Genomic DNA, 14,123 nt, shown 5'->3' with positions numbered 1-14,123 from the left:
ACTTGCTTTAATGGTAGAATGTAAGAGAAAGGCTTTCCAAAAAAGTTCCAGGGAGCTGTTTAGCTCTCACATTGTTTGTGAGAAGAAATACCATGAAACATTGGTATTGTGAGCTCTGTGTGCTTTAAGGAAGTTTGAACCTGATGTCAAACTTTATGATTTGGATTCATATGTATTAACAGAAGTGTAATTTGTCTGGTTTGGAAAACCAAATGCAAGAATAGCTGTGTGTATATCTTGAAAGCCGTGGGTGTATTGGTTAGCTTGATGCTTATCTCAGCTAGAGATTTGGGTGCCCAGTTAACATATTGCTGTCATTTCTTTATCATATTTGCTTCCATTTTCTCATCCTTCTGTTTCCAAGCTGATTCCTAGAATAATGTTTCTTATGACTACCTTAAACTCTCTAACACTGAAGCATTGTATATGAAAGATACGCAACTAATCCTTGCAGTGTTCCAGCGAAATGAAGCCTAGAAGGAGCTCGAGGGAGATGAGATGACTTGCCTAAGGCTTTGCTGTGACTCCAAACCAGGAACAGAAATTGGGAGGCTTTATTTCCCATTGCCGTGTTGTCAGTTCATGCAAATTTTGTCTGCAGGGATTCATGTAAGGATATAGGGCCCCGGGAGAATGGAATCTTTTACTAGCTATTCGTTTTCTGTTACTAAAGCGCCTTGAAATCAGATATGAGATTTCATAATTTTAGGAAATAACTGTTTATTCTAAAATGGCAGACAGATTACAGCATTAGATTTACAGTACATTATGTTACTGAGTTATGTCTACGTAACATTGTTTTCTAGAGGCCAAGCTACAAAATCTTTGGCTACTGGCAAAGCATTTTCATTTTTCTTTAAGTCAATCTGAACACTACTGTAACTGCTATCTTTATACAGCAAAAGCAAAGCTCAGTTTTCCCAAATGTTTCAACTATGATAAACTGATACTCAGCTAGAAGTAAATTGTTCCAACAACTTGTATGCAACTGTCAGTTTGCCCCATGCTACATCAGCCCCGTACTTGTATAGATGAACATCCACTGTGAAATAGATTGCCTAAAGGATGCTCCATGAGTACACACTTGAGTATCAGAAGGGGTCTGAGGATCCATGAAAAAAATAGAGCCACCGAGTGATGAGCTGTGCCATGTGTCAAAGAGGAGGATGCGTGAGTAGTGCAGGCAAAGAGTATACAGGCCATTTATTTTATCACAAATCTGAGTGCTGACTTGTAGGGGAGGGTTCTGTAAGTCATGTTTAATATTGTGATAGAAGCATGCACATTGGTTTCTCTTTGAGAAGAAGGTGGGGGTGGGAGAAGATGCTGGGACTAGTTTTTACTTTTCATGAACTCCAGGTTAGCATAAAAGTTAAGAAGAAAGTATTTAAAAGGTCATAAGTACGCCTAAAAATGGTTTCTCTTAATTTATTTAGTTCTGGAGTCACCAAAGCACTTAGACGACATGTGCTTAACTTTTTGAAACAGAGTAGTCCAATTTGAAATTATGGGACTGCTTGCATACTTACAGTTAATCATGCACTTAAGTATTTTAATCTGGCACTTTGGGGAGAAGGAATGGAGACTGTCCATAAAAGCTCTGTAAGCGAATGTATTTCTAATCTAATCTGATTCCAATCTACTGTTGGAGCTGTAGACCTGGGTTACATCTATACTGCAGTCACTAAAGCAGGATGAATTAGTCCATCTGAGTAGCATGCTACTGTAGTTGGAGTGCTATCAGAAACGAGCTTGTTTAAAATTAGTTTGGATATCTCAGCATTACAAAGTAGTCATTTATGTGGCTGCAGTGTAGACATGCCTTTAGGTTTATGAATGCTTTGAGAGGGTGGAGCAGAGCAGGAGTTAGTCTCTGGCCAACTACAAGTCTGCTTTGCCATATATCTCGCTGTTACTGCTTAGTTTATATGCTTTTGAAGTACTGACTGGGCTACCACATTGTTGTTATCTGTGCTAATGCTTTGTGGCTTGATTCTGAAATGTCTAGCAGCTGAAACTCTGGGCCTAGCCATAATTTCCCGTGTAACATTTAATCATTTGGGCAGTAAGCAGGGATGGGAGATTTTAGGCTATGGAAGCCTTTCATGTCAGGAGTATCATCTAATTGTTTTGAAAAAGAAGGGATATGTTGTCTGAAGAACTGTAAACCAAAGAAAAACCTTAGACAAGAAAAAGTATAATTATTTGCATTTAGGAAGGTATAGCATACGTTGTCTGTAGGAAAAAGGAAAGCTGATGTTTTGAAAATCTGACTGGCGGTCTTCATTGGAACACAGACAATTTCTTCTCTCGATTAATGTAAAAAAAATCACATATATGTACAGAATGTAGCTGTTTGTGATCATGATTAGTTTTATATAGGTAAAGCTCTTAGCACTTCAGTTTTGGCTTTACTACCTTGACATTGAGGCTGACTGAAAATGGGGCCCAATTCCTCAGCTTTACTGAGATTTTGGTAAAAGATCCCATTCTTTTTCAATTTTGAGTTCAAAATGAAATACAATTTATTCTAGTTTTGGAAAATCTAAGTGCAGATTTCTCTAATTCTCAAAGTTGAGTACATGAAAGGACTCCAGATAATGAGGGCCTTTTTCAACCTCTTTTTTCATACCCATTAGGTATATTTTCTACCTTTAGTGATTGCTGTGTTCAGCTAATCTACCAATTTAACCAAAGCAACAATTTCACAATGTAGTTTTCATTCTGATTGTGTGCTGTGTAATCAATATACTGATATAATGTGAGTGTAATTTCCTCTCTTATTTTATCTCCACTGCACAGTATTATAAATAAACAGCTAAAAAAGAAAAAAGAAAGAAAAGCACCAAACAAATCTGTTGCATCTTCTTTTAAGATTGTACCACTGTAGACACTTGTTCTAGTAAAGTAGAATTGGACCCACTTGATTGCATTTAAATTTTTCATGCTTCAGCAGTTTGTCTGGGAGCACAGTAAAGAAAACCCCCCGAGCGAGGATAGTTTAGAATAATAGAACTTGATTTTGTGTATTATAGCGGCACCATTTGTGCTGCTGTAGTTAGGGTTGTGTCAGCACTTCCATTATAAACCCCTGTTTGCAGGGGTTATAACTAGGGAGATATTTTTTATCAGAAACTTTTTTTTTAAAAAAAATCATTCGAGTGAATTTAATTGATAATAGGAGAAAAAATATAATGGAAATATGTGAATTTCAGATACCTTCTACAAGCCTTATTTATCATTAATATTGTTTTTTTTTTTCCTTGTGAGGGATTTAGAAAATTCATTTTGAATATTTTAAATGTAAAATAGTGAAGTCATTATGGCTTAAAATTTGAATGCTGTTTGTACTTGTGTTTTAACATGAAAATGTTTTAACACAATGACCTGTTTTGTGGTTTGCCATTATCATAAACTACTAAAATGGGCCAGATCTTTCTCCCTTAAATTTGATAAGGCCTTGGAGTTATTGGCTGAATTCTGTGTTTGGACCTGATGGACTTCCATGGACAGAATTCTATTTAAGAAAAAGCAAGTACATAAAGAGTAAAACCCTGCACAAAGTCATTGACGGGATAACACCCACTCATAGAGTTTATACTTAACTCTGTTTAACTGGTTATAAATCCCAGCATAATCAATATTTGGGGCATAACTTGGGGCCACCGGAATACCCGTACACATGAAGTGTATTGATTTAGTTAATGATCACGCTCGGAAAAGCAGGTGGAGGCCTTAATCTAGCAGGGTCCTGCATCCCTAGTGTTTAAATCTAGCAGCCAAAAGCCTGAAAGGAGCCATGGGCTGCTGACCTCTGGCCATGATTAGTGCACTAGATCCTGCAGTTTTAACAAATGCATGGGCAGAAATGGAGGAGCAGCATACCTCTGAAAATTGTGTGATGGAGGCAGAGAGTGCCTGGGAGGCCTGCCTGAGCTTGTCTCTTTTTGCAGGCTCCAGAACTACAGGTAAACAAGTAAATCACAGCATGAAAATGGGTCTGGCCATAAGGCAGCAGTGAAGGAGAGGGCTTGTAGGAGCTCAGAAGCACCTGAAGCCAGCTCTTTACCTGTTCGGCTATCCTAGCGCAGAAAAAAGTTGCAGCCCACGGCTTGAGAGTAGTAGTGAATGTGACTTTGTTAGTATAATTTTATTTTTAAGGTTAAGAGATTCCCCTTTTCTAGATGTAATCAAATTAAAGAAGAGAACACGAATACAGCTTTGTATTTATATGTGTTTAAAACATCATGAAGAAGAGGGAAGTCTGTTAGTGCACGTGGCAGAGGAAAGGTGCTTCCACTCGAGCGCATTGCCAGCAGATAGCTTTACTGAACGGTCACTTGAGGAAATACCAAAAGCTTGTTTATGAAATAGAGGTGAAGCCTTTCTAGACTAATTATATTCAGCATGTAATTTCTAAACTTCAGTCTGAATTTTGATTTTCAATTAACATTCTCAATTTGAAGATAATTTTCTATTTAATGTAATTGCAGGAAATAATTTATTGGCTGATTAAGACTGAGGGCCCAGCCTTCCTTAAGAAAACAGTCCCTAACAAACCAGCCTTTAAAGCCAACTCGTAGCTTTGGACAGATTCCGCCTATTTTTGCAGCTGCAGAGTTGTGTTTAATTAGGATTGTGCACTATTATTCATTGGTGCAGTTTGTAGTTGAAATTATTCTTAAGAGACATTTTCATTCCAAGTTTTGTGTCATGATTAATTTATGGCAAAGAAACAGCCATAGCTATTGCTTTTTGCAGAAGCTTGCTTGGTTTGATGCAGGAATGAGATCTGTTGAGGAGGTGAAAGCAAGGAAAATCCTTTATTGTGTCTTTCAGTTTTAATGGCTAGTTTTCAAATTGCATAGAGCATGGTACAATCACATATATTTTCATGTGAGTGATTATATTAACATGACTATTTTAATGAGAAAAAGGAAAGTAAACCTTTTATTTTATCTTGGATCACAGCAATTATGAACCAAAACCTTTTGAAGTACATGCAGCAATGCCGGCTTCTGAACTCTTGGCATGTTCTCTGCAGCATCAACATGAATTCTTTAGTGTAGTAAGAATGTAATACACGGTTTAAATTCCTCAGTTCTGCTTATTGGCAACATTAATATTAGACTCCCACTTACACTTAGACTCCCCTAAAGAAAATGCAAACCTTTTTCCCCAACCAGTGTCAAGTGTAAGAGGCAGGATTATCTCTATTTACAGAATAGTTATTCTAAATAGGCATCAGTGTTTTAATATGTTTCAAAGCACTTCAAAGCTTGTAATACTTTTATATAGAACTGTACATAATTAGATTAGCAGATCCTATATTAATTTTTTTTTTTTCACTGTAGGATACTAAATCTGAGCTCCCTCATTAATTGTGAGAAATTTAGCATTAGCTGTTAAATCCTATGTGAAACACGGGCTGCTACATAAAAACTACTGTTTAAATTGGAATTAACTTAATTATTTTTCTTTGCACTTGATATTTCCTTCACTGTAATATTCATGAAAGCATGTGACAGATTTGTAAATTTAACTGTTAGTCTCAGATTTCCAGACCCTTTAATCAGTATTTATTTGTCTGTAGAAACAGTACTAGCAAGTTAATGATTTGCTAATTTGAAAAATGCTCATGTGGTTTCCTATGTTAACTGATTTGTGCATTTTTAAAGAAATGGTATGAAATCAATTATTGTTAAAAAGCAATTAAGGTGAAGATCTTATTCCTTGGTTTCTCAGCAATTTCAGCGTCAAGGATATTCTAAAGTTACTAAAAACTGGGAAAAGAGCTAATATATTTTAGCTGTCTACTTTTGGGTTTATTAATGACAGTTTTAACAGTTGCAGTTAATCTTATTAGAAATTTTCAACAAAGTGTTTTCAGAGTTTGAGTAAAGTCAGTTATATTTTCATATAACCAACTGTGGTGAAAGCTGTGTTTGCCTCTGAAATGGTAGTAAGAGGCCATTATTAGGAAGAGACATTTAACATAAATCAATGCATTTATTCATTACACTTTTAAGTCATTTAAAGTAATTTGTTGAGATATATCCTGTACTCAGTGCCTAATATGAAATGAAATATAGTATTTCAGATTTTTAGTTCAAAATGTAAAAGATTAATCACTTATCCATTCAATAAACCATTCCATTTTAGAACACTTTCCACATGAACATCTCAAAACACTTTTGAGAGTAAAGTAAAACTGGATAAAATTTTAAACACGTTAAGGGCAGATACAACTTTAAACAAACGGGAAAAGGACTTGTTTTGAAGAATTCCAAATGGATTTAAAAATTCTCATCTCTGCAGAAAACAATTCCTGCTTGCAAGGAGTGAGGTTAGAAAAGCATGTGGGACCCTCTCGTCCAAACATTTGCTTATTACCTTCAGATTACTTACGGGAGTAAGAGTTTAAAGACTTGAACTCTTATGGTAAATCAACATGAAAATTACAATAAAATCACTATTTTGTTTTCCTGACTGGAGAAAATTATATTGTTAGATAAGCTGAAGTGAATAGAATGACATCCCATAACATAACCATGACATAGACTTGACATCAGTGAAAACTTTATCTCAGTATTTTGTATCCGGATCCTCCAAACCATACCTTAGAGCATTTTCCTTGACTGCAAAAAGATTAACTTTAACTGCAAGTGTGCCTGCTATCTGTTGTATTTAGAGGACTGTTTGAGCTTGATTTTTTAATTTAAAATTGATGTTTTCTTTTTGTCTCCTTTTCTTGTTTTGTAGAAGAATGTCTTCCAAGCAGGCTACCTCTCCATTTGCATGTGCAGCTGATGGAGAGGAAACAATGACCCAGGACTTAGCATCACGAGACAAGGAAGAGGGCAACAGTGATCAGCATGCGACCTCTCATCTGCCTCTACATAATGTAATGCACAACAAACCTCACTCTGAGGAGCTACCAACTCTAGTCACAACCATCCAACAAGATCCTGAGTGGGATGGGGTCATCTCAGCCCAACACAGAATGGTGAGTTTCGCAGTTCTCATAGCAGCTTTCAAAATTAGTATTGTGAAAGACTGTTCACTTCCATACTTCCATTTTGAAAGACATGTTCAGTACAATCTGTCAAGGGTGTGAAGCTTTTTAAATGTTAAAGTGTCAGCGTTAGCAATAGATCAACATCAATATGGTGTAATTGTAAATTACAACTGTATAATCTTGTTAAGTATACAGGTCTATATGAATGAGGTCATTTGATGAGTTCACCTTCGGAAAGGAAATGCATCTATTTATCATGTTTTCATTCAGACCTTGATTTATGTCATAACCTCTCTAGGTCATATATTCAAGCATTAATTTCTGACAGGGGGATGTAGCTCACAACTGTTTGTCATCTGCAAAGTGTCATTGTGAAGAAAGAAACTTTAATGTCTTTTTTTTTTTTTCACTTGTCTCTCAGAAATGGAATTCACCAAGTTTAGAATATTATAGCTTCACACTACAACAAAGAAGATGGCATTTTAGGTGACACAAACATCTTGCTGTATTTATTAGAAATTATAACTTTTTGTGAAGGAAAAACGTTTGAGTAACTATGTCATGCTCTTCTACTCCAGATCATCAGTTTGTATATAAGTGACATTACAGGCAATATCCTGATCATTCTTATTCTCTTCAGTAGCCTAGTTAGAATTATTTTGCAGTTGTAATTCTGTCCCTACGCATCCCCAAAACTCTGCAATATATGAGCAGACTGAATAAAGACTGAATGGGCATAGCATCTCAGTCAATTTATTTTCCTTGAACGTGTTCCTGAGGAACAGAATTAAGGTACGTGCAGCACCCAAGTGTTCTGTAAATATAGAACATTGTATTTCTAGGGTAGCCATAAAGTGACTTTCACAGACATTAAATTCACACAGTTAGTTTAAAAGGAATACCCTACCTTTTCATAAAATTTCATTTTTTTCTTTTTTCTTTTTTTTTTATTAAATATTTATGAACAGAATTTTTTGAGGAAGTCTTTTTTTTTTTTTTTTTTTTTTTTGCCACTGCAAATCAGCAGCTATCAAGGTTAAAAGAATAACAATTGTCGATTTTTTTTGGCAGCTCTAACAATAATGACCTTATTTCAAATTGGGCTAGAAATCATAATTCATATGCATTAATCAACATAGAGGCTGGGATTCTTCGTGCTTATTGTGATGCTTAGAATTCAAGTGCTAATTAAATAATAGCACTTGAATAATATATATTCTGTTAATACAATTTTCTTTCCCAAAATCCAACTGACTCAGAATATTAGACCAAACTAGATGCTAGTAGAATGCTACCTAATTTTAGTGTGCATTTTAACCTAGTTCAGCACTTCCTGCAAGGCCTAAAATATTCCTGTGTATGTGGGCTACTGTTATGAAGAATGAAAAATTCCTTTTAAATTTCAACCATACAAATTGCACTAAAGATGAATGATTATAGATTAGTAATTTGGCAAGGTAGGTTCTAAGTTGTACATAGGCTTCTATGCAGAATTCTCAAATGGAACCTCATTTGGATGCCCAAGTCATGCAATAATAAGCACATCAGAATAATTCTAACCTGCTTCTATTTATCAGGAGAGCAACCAGGGTGTAGAACAGAAAGGGTTGAACAGATCTGTTGGTGAAAAAACAAATCCGTGAATCCATCAGCCACCTTCCTATTCATTCAATGAAGCATATGCTCTCTGGGAATTTCTGTCTTAGGACACCAATGCCATTGATGAAGTGACTCTTTTTCCCAGAGAGAAAGGAGTTCCTAACCTCTGGGAGTCCCTCAAAGCATTTGTTTTTGATTCAGGCTGTTCCTTGGACCTGGAATAATACTTAAGCCAAAATAATAGAAACTTGTGTAGTGTGATCATTTGTACCCATTGGCATTGCTCAAAAGTGAGCTTATGCTTACAGCACCAGAATGCAATCTCTGTTTTCCTTCTTAATGCTGCACTACCATGCCAACGCTTGCTGTACCTCTGGACAGGCATGAATCAATACCCAGCTTATTGTGTTTCAGAACAGGTGCATAAACTTTGCTTGAGTGACTTAGCACTCTGTTTTTCCTCCCTCCTTTTTTCAGTGAATACTCCATCATATATGTAGATGAATGTCCTGAAAATCATTAGGAGTTTCCACATTTCCCTTGGGTCAAATCTGGTGGTGAATGTATGTCATCCTTATTTAGGTAGCTCTCAGCTAAACCAAACAGATATATTTTTTTCTTTTTTCTTTTGCCCTGCTTAAAAGCTGGGTATAATTTACAAGGTTTGGCTAGAAGTGAAAACTGAAGTTCTCAGGCACGCTATTTAGTTGTACTTAAAATAAATCTAAAATGTACAGATCAAGGTCCTAGTGTGTTTACAATTTAGGTAAGATAGAAGACTAGTTAGATCACTACTGTGAAGTGGTATAAAAATATTTTTTCTTCTTGAGGGACTGTCATTTAGGTAACTTGTTAGATTTTTTTTTTCCTTACTTACGTCCTTTATGAGAAATCCTTTAAGCCTCAATTAATTGTGTAAAGTTTCTCTGAAACACCTTAGTCTCCAAGCAGGCACCGTTACTGCTAGGAAAAAACTCAGAGGTGCCTGCAATTTTCCTGATGAAGGCAATTTTGTACTCCTTTAAGGGAGGATAGGAGGTTTCTTTCCAGAAAAGCAAATTCCAGAAGGTGGGTCAGACCATTTTGAGATAGGTGCTGTAGTAGTGATCACTTTTCTGCTTAATAAAACCAAACTCCCAGAAGGTAAGTGCTTTCTGACCTTTCACAGACGGATCCTTCCAAAGCAGATTTGAAGAAGCACCTGCTCCTACCACTTACACTGGAAGTAAAGGCAGTAGTGCTGTCGTTAAAATGTATCAGTAATGTGTATTGTCTAGTTATAAGATAGTAAACTCTCAGAATGCTGTGTCGACATATGGGGAGGGAAAAAGTTCTCTTTCATGTGGTACCTAATTAACGGCACAGTCCTGCATCCTTTGTGCCCTTAAAATTACTAAGGAGGTCACTGGAATTTGTGAGAACATGCAATATGCATTGTAGCATGCTGCAAGGGCTGTAGAGATACTAGGTGGAAAAAAATACTGTAATAGGGCAACCTGAAAAATATTACTGAGATTTTTTCCAACACTTATCATATGCAGCACTTTCTGTAATGTAAGATACCTTTAAACTACATTGTGTATTATGATAAAAAAAAAAAGCGCACTGGCTAGAAATGTTTTCAAACTTTCACTCCCTTTTGATATCAGGCATTGCTTTCCACTGAGTCCTTTGTGTATTCTGAATGTCTGGAAGCCAAAATATTTTGTTTTAACTCCCACTCTATAGTATTTCCCAGCTGTGTACTTATATGGTGTAATAAAAGGATTTAACAAATGGGAAATAGCAGCTGCATTTGGAAATTCCCTTTGTGCTCCCTTTTCATTTGACAGATTCAGCAATGTGTAACAACTGTAACGTCAGACCTGTAATGACTTACACTGCGAGTATCGTATCACCAGCCAATTTGTCGTTACAGTGGGGAGAAAAAACAGCCGAAAGATTTGGGCCTGTAATTTCATATTGCTGAGCTGAAAGGTTTATATGTATATTTCTAACTATAACTTAATATAAAAGTACCTGGACATACGGGTGGTTATTGCTGCCTGTAGATCTGCTAGAAAATAAATGCTGTTTAAGGTTAAAGACGTATCATTTTTTTTTCTGCAGTAAACTGTAGGGAAGAGGGCAAAGTGGTACCAAGATAACAGGGAGGAAACTCTGCTGTCTTCTCCCGTGGACAGTGAGTAGCCTGCAGGAAATGCAGCCAAACTTTATGAACTGTATCCAAAAGCTGTCTCTCTTGGGGGAACAGTCTGAGAGAGGATGAGAATGGAAACCCAACAGAACTTGTTTTTGCTAATTTTAATAGTAACTGAATTGTTGTGTCCTAATAATGTTTATTGGTAGTTATGTAAAGAAATAGAGAATCGTAATTTGTCCTCTATTCACTGGAGAACTAGGAATGGTTCCCATCTTCTTACAGAGCCCTGCACAGTTTGTGAGGTAAATTATAAAGTTATTTTTTATTTTTATTTTTTGCTCTAAATTATTGGGAGAAAGCAGTGCTAACACCAAGCTGCAAAATTAGATGGACAATCGATTTAATCCACTTTGAAGAACAGGGTGGTGTGTTGCCATGGTTGTAAAGGCTAGTTGTGAGCCTTCTTTTGAACAATGAATTTAAGCAGCTTTAACCTAGTGAAATCTCGAATTTTCCTCCAAATTACTTTTTTTTTTTTTTTTTTCCTCCTGAAACAGTAAAAAGAAGAGAGGCAAATTCCGTTCCCATCCCTGATCCCACTATAACAACCTGGTAACAGGCAGAATTGCAGAAGAACTCACAGGGCCTGGGAGGATCATTGTATGTGAGCAGTGGATGCCCTTTTCTTTTCTCACCAGTGTGCCTCCCCTGCCCACCACCACAGGCTGTAGATAGACAGTGTGTGCATGCACAGACTGAAGGCATCCACAGCTTTTTGCTCTACCATTACATGAAGTGATGCAGTGAGAGACTGTTAAGAGGAACCATCTGCAGGTCTAAAGGATGGGTGTTATTTCCCTGTGACCAAGGAAAAACACACACAGAGACACATACAAGTTAATTACCTTCAAATATATGCTACATTTCCCCATATATTTTTAACATAATTCAGAAAACCTTTGGGTTTAGAAATTTCTCTCATTGGATTTTATGTCAAATGGGAATATTGACATATATTTCATAATTTTATTCAGTCTCTATCTTCTGCTGAATTCTTGCCAAAAAAGTGAAAAGCTTGCTACTTTTCCACTGTATCTGCACATCCATCTCAGCAATACTGATAGCAAATTTGTATATGCAGGAAGAAAAGAGACTTTTATTGGTTACTTTTAAAATAATTTTAAATCACCAAGTATCAAATTTACCTTTATATAGCTTTAGCAAAACTATTGCATCAGAAAAGCAGAGATAGGTGGTGGTCTGCAGGTCCTGATGTTTCAGTGCTTACTGTCTACAATAAGACAGGCAGAATCCTTGCTATCCTTGAAAGATCTTCCTTTTAAGGAAAGTAAACTCATTTTTTTAGGAAAGATTATTGAAACATGTTTACACATGCTACACTGTGAATTTGTTGTTACATACATTCGTGGCCTCAAATTCTTAAAAGTTATGGATACAATTACATGTTTTGAAATTTTATTTTTATTTCATCTATGGGCTGGATAAAATGCATCATATAAATATGACATAAATGCATATAAAATGCATCAAAGATAAATGCCCTAAACTCTGGCAATTCTGTATCTGCTGAATTGCTCATGCAGCTGTTACTTGCATGTACAAATCTGAGTTTTGTGATGATTTAAAGCAATTCTACTGTGCTTTGTGATACTATTTCTGGATGACAGGTAGTGCATTGCAATTTTTATCTAACTAAAGAGATAAATACTTATATAAAGAGATAAATACATATATAATTGCAGGGGTACAAAGTTTTGGCTGAAACTCAAGGGTGTGAAAAAACAGATGATATGATATTTTGTTTTTTCATAAAATAGATTTCAATGACAAAAATATTGCAGAAAAGATGGAATGTGTTTTTTTTCTTTCTTTTTCAAGCGGATAGTTTTGATTCAAAAGCATTCGGGTATATGCTTAACTCAACTTTATTAGGACTACCAACAACTGTAATTTTAAGCACATCTGAAGGCTGGAAAGATTAAGGACTGTTGTAGTAGCTTGAGCACAAAAAGATGTTTACCTTTTGTATTAAAAACAATAAAGCAATTCCCTAAAAGTGTGCAGGATAGTGTGCTTAATAGGGCTGCTGAAATACAAAATTAACTTTTTTTGAAGAGGAAGAATCAAGTAATTTTCCCTTTTTGTATTTTCATTTTGACAATGCGTAACTTATTTTTGTTTTCAAATACAAGGTCTGTTTTAAACATTTCACTATATTCTGGGGTGAATTGTGTTTGAATAGAATTAATCATCACCTGAATTCTTCACAAAAGACTTGTAGTTTACGTCTATCTAGACCTGTAAACATTTTATTCGGTTCCCTTATTTTATCATTTCCATTTTATATAAAGCAATTTCTGAAAAGTTTTTAATTCAGTTCTGTATATTGACATGAATTTTTTCAAAAGTAGAAGCATTAACTCGCTCTAAATTGTTAAATTCTTTCCTTGGGCAAGAAGAAATCAGGTATGCATGCTGATTAACACACTCCAGTCATTAACATGTGATTATGTGGGCTGCATATTGAGCACCTGCCAAAAGATAAAATCCAGCACTTTACTACATCTGTGCAAGGACTTTTTGCATTTCTTTTGTACTTTGACAGCTCAAGAAAAAACAGACTTTGGTATCTTTGTTCAGCATAATAAAACTGTGTACATAAAATGTCTTCATGGAGGAAGGAAAAATACTACTTATATTTGTTTTAATCTTAGAGGCCGTGAAAAATCCACTGACTGAGACTTACACAGCACCAAGTGTAATATGAATCTCTTAATGTAGTGTATCACTGACGTTCATATACAGTTTACAACATTCTTGCATGTTTATAAGGATTATCTGTTCTGGGGTTCAGCCAATGTTATTCTAATTCACAACAGTTTTATGTGATACCTTTATGTCTCATAAATGTCTTGTTTTTATTTCAATCTTCCAAATGTTTCATCAGTGTTTACCTTAAAGAAATACAAGTACTCTTTGCAGCAGGCTGGTTTCCTGTATGCATTCCTCTGCAAATGCTAAAAGGGAAACATAAAGCATATAATACATGTCATGTAACTATATACAGAGAAGGATTTCCATGTGCATTTGATATTGCTGAAAACATAAATACAAATTTTATTCTGATATTTACAATAGATCTAGTTATAAGTTGGACAACTAAGAGGACCTAATAGGAGGATGTTGGATATATACAAAGTGGTCTGGAATATCCAAGCCACACAATCCTTGTTTAATTTGGCAGCTTCTGGCAGCATACATCACAAAGTATGTGTCTTTATTTACTGAAAAGGTAAACAGTGCTAATCAGCTGGGACTGATCACAATGCATCTTCAGTTTCA

At 35.7% G+C, this 14,123-nt stretch overlaps 1 protein-coding gene across 33 annotated transcripts in view; it reads left to right on the top strand.

The window, feature by feature from the left end:
- Positions 1-14,123, top strand: part of SOX6 (SRY-box transcription factor 6) — a 484,589-nt gene that overhangs the window by 140,975 nt on the left and 329,491 nt on the right. For 31 of the 33 annotated variants that reach the window (XM_080595801.1, XM_080595800.1, XM_080595815.1 and 28 more), the window contains one exon: positions 6,763-7,006. In XM_080595801.1, the coding sequence (XP_080451927.1) occupies positions 6,767-7,006 (240 nt within the window). In that variant the 5' untranslated portion in view covers positions 6,763-6,766. Of the gene's footprint in view, positions 1-6,762; positions 7,007-7,055; positions 9,761-9,785; positions 10,800-14,123 lie in introns of those variants that run through there. The other 2 variants (XM_080595819.1, XM_080595818.1) reach the window with 2 other exon arrangements.

The sequence above is a fragment of the Anser brachyrhynchus genome, assembly GCF_964034855.1.
Source record: "Anser brachyrhynchus genome assembly, chromosome: 5".
NCBI lineage: Eukaryota > Metazoa > Chordata > Aves > Anseriformes > Anatidae > Anser > Anser brachyrhynchus.
This window is presented reverse-complemented; position numbering and strand designations above follow the sequence as displayed.